The 10,853-nt window shown below is 62.6% G+C and overlaps 1 protein-coding gene and 1 long non-coding RNA gene across 4 annotated transcripts; both read right to left on the reverse strand.

Annotated features, from left to right (window-relative positions):
• Positions 1-532: 532 nt before the first annotated feature.
• On the reverse strand, positions 533-7,692 carry HDGF (heparin binding growth factor). 3 transcript variants are annotated; one of them, XM_068414872.1, is made up of 6 exons: positions 7,235-7,692; positions 1,892-1,968; positions 1,596-1,734; positions 1,307-1,489; positions 1,028-1,233; positions 533-850 (listed from the first exon to the last, which is right to left on the reverse strand). In XM_068414872.1, the coding sequence occupies exons 1-6, from the start codon at positions 7,319-7,321 to the stop codon at positions 844-846; spliced, it is 699 nt and encodes a 232-aa protein (XP_068270973.1). In that variant the 5' UTR covers positions 7,322-7,692; the 3' UTR covers positions 533-843. The 3 variants fall into 3 exon arrangements, with proteins under 3 accessions (XP_068270973.1, XP_068270975.1, XP_068270974.1); XM_068414874.1 differs by lacking the exon at positions 7,235-7,692 and adding an exon at positions 2,623-2,696; XM_068414873.1 differs by lacking the exon at positions 7,235-7,692 and adding an exon at positions 2,046-2,464.
• A 1,268-nt stretch (positions 7,693-8,960) lies between these two features.
• On the reverse strand, positions 8,961-10,828 carry LOC137671624 (uncharacterized). The gene is made up of 4 exons (XR_011049434.1): positions 10,755-10,828; positions 10,069-10,197; positions 9,746-9,830; positions 8,961-9,190 (listed from the first exon to the last, which is right to left on the reverse strand). It is a non-coding gene; the product is annotated as an uncharacterized lncRNA (long non-coding RNA).
• Between the last annotated feature and the right edge of the window lie 25 nt (positions 10,829-10,853).

A 10,853-nucleotide genomic window follows, 5' to 3' on the forward strand; every position in this document is an offset into this window, starting at 1 on the left:
GCGCGGGCAGCTGGGAGCTGTAGTCCCGCGGTGGGGCTGGCACATGGCCAGGGCTCCATTTTCTGCTGCGGGAGCCACCGTCCCTCCGTCCCCGGGGCTGATCCGGGGGACGAAGGTGCTGCCTCCGCGGCTCCCCGAGGCTTTCCTACCGCCGAGACGCCCTGGAGGCCCAGCTCCGTACCAAGGCTCAGCTCCCCCGGCCTCAAACGGCCCCTAATCCCCGCTGCTCCCTGTTGTTTTCTTGCAGAATTGGTGTTTTTCTATTTTTATTAAACATTTCCCCTCCAAAAACCTTCCCCATCCTCTTTTCTTTCCCCCTTTCAACCACTTCTCTCCCCAGGAACAGCCCCTGCACCTCCCTGTCCGCTCCAATCCCTCCTGGTCCCCCCTCCAGCCCCGAGAAAACAAACCAAAGCTCCCAGGGGACACCACAGGGAGACAAGGGACAACAAGGGACACCACAGGGAGACAAGGGACAACAAGGGACAGCACAAGGGACAACCCCGGGGCAGGGAGAGGCCGGTGGAAACGCTTTAAAAAGGCATGAATCGCTTTTTATTTCAAATCAACTGATCAAGCCCCCTAGAAATCACTAATACAAAGCATGCGCCCCGCGACGGCGGGGCCGGGAGATGCGGGTCGGTTCAGGGGTTTGTGTTACTGGGTTTCTCTTCATTTCTCTCTCTCTTTCTCTCTTTTTTTTTTTGTTTTTTAAATTTTCGGGTTTGTTTCTCTTGTCCGGAGCTACGGACGCGACGAGCCGCTGACGGCGAAGACGGGGCAGCACCCAGGGAGCCCAGCGGGGAAGGGGCAGGTGGGAAGATCAGCTCGCCGGGGAGGCCGCTACAGGCTGCGGGAGGCAAGAACAGACCCGGGCGCTCGATCACAGACCCCCATGGCACCGGGACCCCCCTCTCTGTGCCACCGGGGACGTTCCCCCTGTGCTCAGGAGGACCCTGGGTGCTGGGGACGTTGCCCCTGTGCTCAGGAGGACCCTGGGTGCTGGGGACCACCGCACCACCCTCACCTCTCCTTGTGGTCTCTGACCTCCTCCACACCCGCCTTCTCCTTGCCCTCCTGCTTGGCTTCGTTGGCGTCCGGCACGCCGGCGGCGTCGCTGTTCTTCTCCTTCTCCCCTTCGGCCGGGTTGGCTTTCGGCTCCTCCTTGGGAACCTCTTCGTTGTCTACCTTCTTCTCCCCTTCCTCCGCTTCCTTGGGGCGTTTGGGGGAGTCCTGGGGGGGGGTGAAGCTCAGCTCATCCCAGCCCTAGACCCCCCCCTTGCCCATGTCCCCCACGTCCCCCTACCTCCAAAGCATCTTCCGCTTTCCTCTTGCTCCCGGCCTTCTCGTTCTTCTCCTTGGACTGCTCGTCGATCACCAGCTTCCCCTCCTCGTCGCTGCTACCCTCCGCGTTGCCTTTCTTTTCCCCGTCACCCTCCGGCTCCCGCTCCGGCTCGGCGTCCTCGGGGCAAGTCTTCTTCTGGGTGGGCTGGAAGGGACACGGGGGGACTCATGGAAGGGGAACAGGGGGGGAAAGGAGGTGGCCGGAGGGGGATGTGAGGTGCCAGGACCCCCCACCCCAGCTTGTGACCCACCTGGTAGCCGGAGGCTTTGACGGTGGGGTTGTTCTCGATCTCCCACAAACCTTCGCTGAACCCTTTCCGTTTGTTGGGTTTCCCAAACTTCTCCTTGCATTCCTCGTAGGGGAAGAGGTCTTTGGGCCCCAGGAATGCCCTGCTCAGGGAGGGGGGAAGCAGTGAGGGATGGGGGGGGGGGGTCTTGCCTCTCCCCAAAACCCCCTGGGGTTGTTGGCAGAGCTGCCCGGCGGAGGGGTCGATCATCAGTGCCCCCCTCGACCCCGTTTCCCCCCCGCGCCAGGGCCCCAACTCACGTTTCGTGGGTCCCAAAGAAGAAGACTTGGTATTTATTGGAGGAAGATTTAACTGCGGCTTCTGGCATCTCGTCAATCTGTGCGACACAAAGGACGGGGTGAGGATTGGGGAGGGCAGAGCCCTGGCTCCCCCCGCCACCACCCCAACACCGACCGGGACACGGGGGGTTGGTCACGCCGCATCCAACCGCCCCAACACCGCTCGGGGAGGGAGAAAATGATTCCTTGGGGATTCACCCCCCGGCCCACAGCAGGAACAGGGGCTGTGCCCATGGGTGCGGGGTCGGTGGGGGCTCCCCCTTCTCCCACCCCGAGGGGACTCGCCGTAAGCTCTTGTCTAGACTGGCTCAGACATATTTAGCTCAGCAAATTCGGGCGAGAGGCGTGCCGGTGGCGCCGGGGAAGCCAGAGGCATCGCCTCCAGGCCTGGGGTTGGGGGATGCAGCAGTGGGGGGAAAAAACAGGAGGTTTTGGGGTGCCAAGTGATGCCATCCTGCTGCTGGGACCCCTTCCCCAGCTGAAAGGTGGTCACAGGCCACAACGGCACCGTAAGGACCCCGTCGGCAGGTGCCGTTTCACCGAGCGTGAATATTCCCGAGGCGCCAAGCGGGAACGGAGCGAAAGCGACTCCGGCTGCTTTTTATAGCGTCTAAAAATACCTCCCCCCCCTCCTCTCCCCGGCTCCAGCCAGCGCCAGGAGCGCGGCCGTAAATTCCCTGTGAAAACCTCACCGGGAGGTGGAAGGAGGATGCGGGCGGGGGGCTCGGGGCGGGCGCCAGCGCGTCACCGGGCAGGAAGGTGCCAGCGCCGGGGTGCTGGGTCCCCTTCCCGGCGCGCTGCTGACTCACGGCACGACCTTTGCTAAGTCACTGCCACCCCCCCCGGGCTCGCCGAGCCTCAGTTTCCCCAGCGTGGAGCCGAGGTGCTGGCAGCTGGGTTGTCACCGGGGTTTTTTTCCTCCTGGGATGTCACCGACCCGTCCCAAATGGGTCAACTGGGCCAAGGGTTTCTCCCAGTTTCATTCCTGGAGCTGGGAATACCGTGCAGCTTCATCCCCCGCCATCCAGGGACTAACACGTGCCATCGTGCCGGGTGGGAACGCCAGCACGGCCCCAAGGGCAGCCGGTGGGGTGGGATGGGGTGCTGGAGAGGGGCTCCCTGCGGGCACCGTGTCCTGTGCACGGTCCCCACTCCCGCAGAGCCGGACTGGGGTGGGATGTGCCTCCGTGCCACCCCCGGGGCCCAAACATGGCTTGGGGCATCCAGGCCACCCTGCTGCATCCGCCTTCCCACATCCAGGGCGTGTTTTAGGATGGGTGAGGTGCCTCCACCCAGCACCCTGGGGCTCCTGGCGCTGCCATCCCGCCCTGAAGCCCCCCAGCCAGCACCCCTAAAGGCACGGAGGCATTTGAGGAGCAGGGACGGGGTGAGCGGGGATGGTCCCGGTGGTGCAATGGTCAGTCTTGCCCTAGCACTGGTGGGACCCCTGCCCACCCCAGCCAGTTTTACAACCTCTTTCCCCAAGGAAGGGTGGCACACGTGGCGTCGAGGGCAGTGGGGATGGCTACCCCATGGCACGTGGTCCCTGAGCCCACCGCTGCCCGTCCCCACGCCAGGAACCCTCCTTGGCGGAGGAACGGCCAGCGGGGAAAGCTCCCGTCTGCCCCACGGCTGATCCAGCGCCCAGCCCGGCCCCGTGAGCAACAGCCCCTTATCGGCCCCTTTGCCACCCAAACCTCCGTCCCTGGAGAAAAGGATGCGGCAGCCCTATCTGCAGGGGCAGGCGGGGAAGTTGGGGTGTGGGGTGATACGGGTGAGAGACCCCGCTGGGGACACCGATAGCGCTGGGAACCCTGCCGAAAACCCGGGGTGGGGGGGTCTCATGCTGCCCAAAGCGCGCGGTGAAGCGTCCTCAGGCATGAGCGTGGCCACGAGGGCTTCACCCATGCCAGGGGGCTGGGGCTGTTTGGAAACCCCTCGGAGACCCCCCTCACCCCAAGGTGAGGGGCTACCAAACCACCCCAACGTGGTCAGCCAGGGCTTGAGGCACCACTGGTCATCGGCGAGGGGGAGGTTAAAGTCCACGTGTGCCCTTCCGGCACCAGTGTCACCAGCCCGTCCTTGCCCGGGGACCTGCGGACCGTGGCACTGGGGTGGGGGGTTCTGAAAACAAGAGGCTGGGACAGCCCCCGGGGAGGGAAAGCTCTGGAGCGTGGCAGGGGAGGGACGGACACGTACCCCGGCGCGGACTCTGCCCCCAACCTCTGCACTTGACCTTTGCAACTGGTCCACGGAGTGGGAGCGGAGCAAGGCTGGGAGCAGCCCACCCTGCGTGGGCCCCGGGGGACCCTGCCAGCAACCCACCCCCTGCCTCAGTTTCCCCGCTGCTGGAGGAAAGGCTGGCGATTCACCCCCCATGGGTGGGGGGGACACACAGCCGGGCTGGGGGCCTGGGGTGTCCCCGAGCCTCACAGCTACAGCCACGCACCCCCCCGGGGCCGTCCCCAGCCCAGGGGACATCGCTGTGGCCCCATCCCAGTGCCTGGGCTGGCCACCGAGCTCGCCTGGCCTTGGTGGCACGGTGCCGGGGCAGAGCCCCATGGCAGTGGCACCAGGCAGCCTTGACCCCCCCACCCGCTTTCTTCCCCAAACGGTGGCAAAGCACGTGGCCGGATCCAGCCTGGCAGCGAGGAGCCCTCCGCCTCCCCTGTGCCCCCCCCATGGGACCAGGAGATGCTTGGGGAGGGGGATGCCAGCGGTGCCAGGACCCCCAGTGCGGTGCCAGCCCCTGGGCTGGTGCACCAGTCCCTGCCGCGCTCCCACACCGTCCCAGTGGGCTGTAAATAAGTTGGGGGCTACGAGGAAGAAGAGAGGTGAGGAAGAAGGGGCTGCAGCAGGGGGGAAGCACCAACAGGCAGGCGAGGGTCCGGGCAGCGGGGACCCCACGGGGACAGGGCGAGGGGATGAGGACATCTCAGTGTGCTCTGGGTGCTGGCAACTCATCCCCCTGTTTCGTGCCTCAGTTTCCCCTCTTGGGGAAGAGGTTTCCACTGAAGGAGGGGGCTGAGCTGCTGGCGTTGGGGGACGGTGCCAGGCACCATCTTCCCGGGGGCCAGAGGGATGATAACCCCCACCTCCCCGCGGTGCCTCCGGCTCTCCCCCCTCCATCTTTTTTCCTCCTTCGCCGTTTCTGCTCCAGCCACACCTGGTCAGAAACAAACACCCCAGCAAACGCCCCGCGCGGCCGGGTAACGTTTCATCATGGCACCCGATTAGTCACGGGCAAACCCTGCCTGCTTCACCCCAGCCCTGCCATGGGATTAGTCACCGGAGCGAGGGCAGGGGGCGGGGAGCTTGGTGGCGGCCCCCAAAAACGCTCCTGCCATGATGGTGGCGGTGAAACGGGCTGCCGGGAGCCGAGGATGGCGTGAAACCCGAGCGGGCCTGGCCCCACGCAGCGCACGCAGGCGCTAATTTGGTCTCTGGGAGCTCAGCCTGGCACGAGGCTGCGCGACCCGGCTTCACCGTCCCCATGTCCCCCCTCCCAGCGCTGGGGACACCCATCAGAGGGGTTTTTAGGGTGCTGGGGATGGGGTAAAGGGGAATGAAGCAGCGTTGGGGGGGCCAGGGGAGAGCATCGCTCCCCCCGGCTCGCCCAAGGGACGCCGGGCTCCCAGGGATCCCTCTGGCTCCTCCTCGCAAAGCCGCTTTTCAACCACGCTGTTGGGAGGCCGGCGGTGCCAAAGCCGAACGCCTCCCCACCCCCTCCGCGGCCTCCCCACCAGAACCCTACAAACCAAACAAAAGTTATTCAAACCCGAGGAGGGGAAGGAGGAGGGGATGGGGGGGCAGATCCTCGGCCTTTAAAGCCCCGCCGCGCTTCGCCATTCCTCCCCGTTTCGCTTTAATTTGGGGTTTGCAGGCGGCCAAGCTCCCTCTGCAGCAAGGCCTGGGTGGGGGGGTGGTGGTGAGGGGAGGGGGGGGGGGGGGGGTGGTGAGGGTGGGGGCCACACACATAAACACACTCCAAGGAAATTTTAAACTGCATCATCAACCACTTAAAAATAACCAGCGGCGTATTCCGTAGCCAGAGCTTCCCCACGGCCACCCGGCCCAGCCGCCGCTCGCCCACCCGGGGAAGGATCAGGCCCCCATGGCTCTGAGCGAGGGGTTTTAACCCGGGGGGGGCACTCATGGTACTGAACCCCCCACCCAAGATGCTCGGGGACCCCCCGCACCCACACAGCACCCAGGACCGCTGCTCTGGTGTGAGCGAGCCGGGCGGTGGGTCCGGCACCCTGCCTCGACCCCCCCCGCCCTCACCCACATGTGTCCCCCCCCCTCAAAAAACTCTGTCCTAAGTCCTCAGTAATTATATTGATTTTTCAAAGCCAAACTCCTGGCGAGCGCTGGCCCCGGTGAGAGGTAAGGCCACGCGGACCAGGGGGACACGCTCGGGGACCCGCTGGTGAAGCCACGATTTGGGGAGGGGGGGGGGGTGTCTAAGCCCCCCCGATCACCCCCAAATCCTGGGTGAAGCGCAGCAGCAAGTCCATGGGGCCTCCCGGGGGTCCCGGTGATGGAGCCCCCGTAGAGTGGGTAGCCAAAGCGGGGAGGGGGTGGCCATAGTGCAGGAATGGGACCCCCCCCCCAAAGCCACTGGGGGGGTCATCGTGGGGAGGAGGCGTGGGCTGGCGCCGGCCTCGTGCTCCGGTGCAGGATGCGGCCCAGGTCATGGCTTCATCCCTCTGTACCGGGGAGGGGGGGGGGCACAGGGGGGGCTTGTCCTGCCCCGTGGGACTGCAACCAGCAGGAGCAACCTGGGGGAGGTGGGTGCCCACTCCCACGCGGTGGCAAAAGCCACGCGGGGCCCCCGCATGACCCCCCCACCTGCCTCTTCCCCCCCTCCCCGGAGGGAAATAGCACAAAGGGGGGCCGGGACGTTGTTTCCAACACATTAAACCCCCCCTAAAGCCAACAAAATAACCAAAAAGAGCTTTTATACCCCCACCCCCCCCCGGTAACGAATAACCCCCAACTTTTCCATCCCGGGGAGGCGGGGGGGGGAAGCAGGGCCCGTGGCCCGGCCTTACATAAGGCACCGGTAAAGTTGAATCCAGCCGAAAACCGGCAGCCCCCCCGCAGCCCCCGGTACACCGGGGAACCCCCCCCCCACTCCCCATTACCCCGGGGACCCCCCCCCGCCGCAGCCCCGGGACACCGGCTGCAGCGTGCGGCCGCGTTATGCAACCGGGAGCACCCGGGGGAGGTGGGGGGGGGACCCGGTGGGTCCCATCGCCTTCCTCCCTCCCTCCTCCTCCTCCTCCTCCGCCGGTTCCTTACCCGGGCAGGCCAGTGCGGGTAACCCTTCATCTTGGCAAAGACCAGGTCGCCGCATTTGTATTCCTTCTGCCGGTTGGACCGGGACATCTTTGCTGGCGGCTCCTCCCGGGAACTGAGGGGGGGTAAAGGGGAAGGGGGGGGGGGTGGGTGGGCAGGGGAGAAGGGGAAAGGGGGGGGGGGGGTTAAAGATGAAGTTTAAGAGGCAAAACGGTGCGAGGGAAGGATTAGCAAAAAAAAAAAATTAAAATTAATACTAATAAAAATGAGGGAAGGGGAGAGGGGGGAGCAGCTGGTTTCTCCTGCCCCCCAGCACGGGAGAGCCCGGGGTGGGGGGAGGGGGGGGTCCTAGGAGCGGCTCGGCGCGGCGGCGGTGGGTCCGTGCCCCATGCGGTTGTTTGTGTTTGAAATTCAATTGCTCCCTCCCTCCGCCACCCCCACCCCCCCCACACCACCCCCCCTTTTTCTCTCTCTCTCTCTTCCTCCTCCTCCTCCTCCCGGTGGATGCGCTCGGAGGCTCGGCAGCGCTGCCTGGCACGCGCACACCCACCCCCCCGCACCCACGGGTGATGGGGGAGGTGGGGGGGGTGTCCTGGGTGGAGGGAGGGAGAGGAGGGGGTGGGTGGGGGGTCCCCGGGTGGAGGGAGGCAGAGCAGGGGGTGGGTGGGGGCTCCCCGGGTGGAGGGAGGGAGAGTACGCTCACCGTGGTGTAAAAAAATAATAAACCAACCCCAAAAAACTAATTAATAATAATAAAATATCCGGTTGCAGGTGGCTTTTGGGGGTGTGGGGGGTTGCCCCCAGCTCGGTTTTGGTGAATAATGGTGGCCGCGTGGCTGGGAATGGGGACACAGGCTGATGTGCCACCCCGGTGTGACACTGGAGGGAGGCCCAGGCTGGAAATGGAGGGGAGCAGTGTAAAACTGGGTAAAAGCAGTGACAAACCGGGTAAAACTGGCTAAAACCAGTGTAAAACCAGTGAAAACTGGGTAAAACCGGGTAAACTCGGGGTAAAACCAGATAAAACCGGCTAAAACCTGTGTAAAACTGGGTAAACCTGTGTAAAAACCAGGGTAAACCTGGGTAAAAAACAATGTAAACCTGGGTAAACCCCTGTAAAACCAGTGTAAAACCTGTGTAAAAGCGAGTGTAAACCCCTGTAAACCCATGTAAAACCCATGTAGACCCATGTAAAACCAGTGTAAACCCATGTAAAACCCATGTAAAACCAGTGTAAACCTGTGTAAAAAACAATGTAAACCTGTGTAAACCCCTGTAAAACCTGTGTAAAAGCAAGTGTAAAAGCAAGTGTAAAAGCAAGTGTAAAAGCAAGTGTAAAAGCAAGTGTAAAAGCAAGTGTAAAAGCAAGTGTAAACCCCTGTAAACTCATGTAAAACCAGTGTAAACCCATGTAAAACCCACGTAAACCGAGTGTAAACCCAGTGTAAACCCAGTGTAGTGGCATCCCCCAAACTCCACATCCTGGCTGCAGCTGAATATGTCGTAGGAGAGGGAGACCAGCCTTTAAAGACAATAAAAACCAGGAGCATTTCGTGCCCAAATGCTGCCTCGGGCACGCTCCCCCCTTCCCCTAAAGCAGAACAAAAGCCTTTTGCCTCAGAAATACCCTGTTCTGCAGAGCCCGGGCTGGAGGTACCAGGATTACTCAGGGCACACGCAAAATTAAGCGTGTAGGAAAATCTTTGCGTGCCTGGGGAGGAGGCTGGGGCCGCCCAGCCAGGCTCAGTGTGGGGTTGAAGGGGTGACTAAGTCACCAGATGAGTAAATCATCACCTTGGTTCTCCTTCAGCCCCCAGCGCTGCTACAAAACGTGTCCCAGCTTCAGACTGGGGATTTCCTCGTCAGGGTGGTGGGGCTGAGGCATCAGGAGGGACGTTGTGCCAGGTGAGGCTGGGTCCTCCCAGCTGCGAGGGGTGCAGGTCTGGCCCAGCTGAACACCTGGGATTAAATTAAGCACCAATTAAGCCATTTGCAAGACTAGAATCTCCACCCTGACCCAGGGTTCCTGGGCTGGGCTCTTTTCCTTCCATCCCCCCTTTGCTTTCCTTGGCTTAATTTCTCCTAACGAGCTGCAAACTAACACAAATAAATAATCAGAGGGGTCACAGCTGAAAGCAGGACCCCGCTGCCCAGGGGTGAGAGCCCCAGGCCTGAGGAATCTCTAGCTTAAACAGAACATTTGGACAAAGGGCAAAGGAAACAAAGATTTCTCCCTCCTTCCACACAGCGAGAGCTGGACCTTGTTTAAACTCGGTCCCTCCTGTCTCTGCCAGGGCTATTGTTGATGTTCCCCCGCAGAGCTGTAAAGGCTCAACCACCTCCGTGACACCCTCGGGGGTTCAGGCCCCCTCGACACGGGGTTCACTCTCCGAGTCACCGCACGCACGTGCCACGGCCCAGACAACGGCTCAGCATTCCTGGTGGGTGGGGAACCTCCAGTCCCAGGGAAAGGGGTTTCTGTGGTGCCACAAAGCAAGGCTGATCAGACAGGACCTTCTGCGAGCCGTGGCCACAGGAACATCCTCCTCCTCAGCGTCCTTGTACCAGTATAGCTCAGCTTCTCTCATACAGGTGTCAACTGGGTAAAGAGTGGAGAAAAAATGTCCCTGTAAGAGTCACAGCTACTGAAAACCACATTCACCCTTCCCTCTCGCACCCAGAGGCCTCCATGTCTATTTTTAATACTTATGAGTCCCTCAGAACAGGGCAAGGGGAGTGGGACAGGGCATGTTAGTTGGTTTTGACACCGTTGGAAATGATAACGGGCTTGCATCACAGGCTACGCTTCTCATTTATCTTGATTTTGCTTTAATTACTTGTGCTCCTACTTCGCAGCAGCTTGGCTGATGACTTCCTCAGGCTTTGCGTTGGGGACCCAAATTCAGAGCCCAGCTCTCTCCTTATTAAGGCCAGAACAAACCAGAAGGAGGTCACTGGAGTCACACCTAAAGGCAGGGAAGAGCTTAAAGGAATAAAGGAAGGGAGCCAGGGCCCCTGTTGCCACAAAGAACTCCCATCTCCACCCTGCTCCAGCAAAGCCTCCCACCAAGGCTCACAGCAGGGTCTAGGCACAGCTCCTGCCTTAAAATTAACCAAGCAGCGATGAATAGGCAAGAAGGGAACCAGCTCGCTGGCACAGCTGCCCCCCCCCCGCCCCCGTCGCTCTGTCCCCCTGCAGTGACACAGCAGCCCGGCGCCGGAGAGGACCCGCCGGTGTCTCCGGGCACGCCGGGAGCTGTAGTCCGCCGCTCCACAGCTCGGTTTGGCGATTAACTAGGCGGCCTGGCGAGCAGGGCGGGGAAACGGCCCAGGCGGAGGGCGGCGAGGAGCGCCGGGAGCTGTAGTCCGGGCGGGCAGCCGGGCCCAGCGCACCCGGGCAGGGCGAGTGACCCCCCGGGGAAGCCTGGGCCGGAGCCCACCCGCAGCCCCACGGAGGCTGGCAGGAGCAGGCCCCAGCGAGGCCCCACGAAGCGGCCTCCAGCCGGGCTAGGCCGCACTTTACCTCGGGGCCTGGCCGGGCCTGACTAGGCCTGATGTGGTCTGACTAGGCCTGACCTGACTGGGCCAGGCCTCGCCTTGCCCCTAACACCTCCCCACCCCT

The sequence above is a fragment of the Nyctibius grandis genome, chromosome 17 (assembly GCF_013368605.1).
Source record: "Nyctibius grandis isolate bNycGra1 chromosome 17, bNycGra1.pri, whole genome shotgun sequence".
NCBI classification, from domain to species: Eukaryota; Metazoa; Chordata; class Aves; order Nyctibiiformes; family Nyctibiidae; genus Nyctibius; species Nyctibius grandis.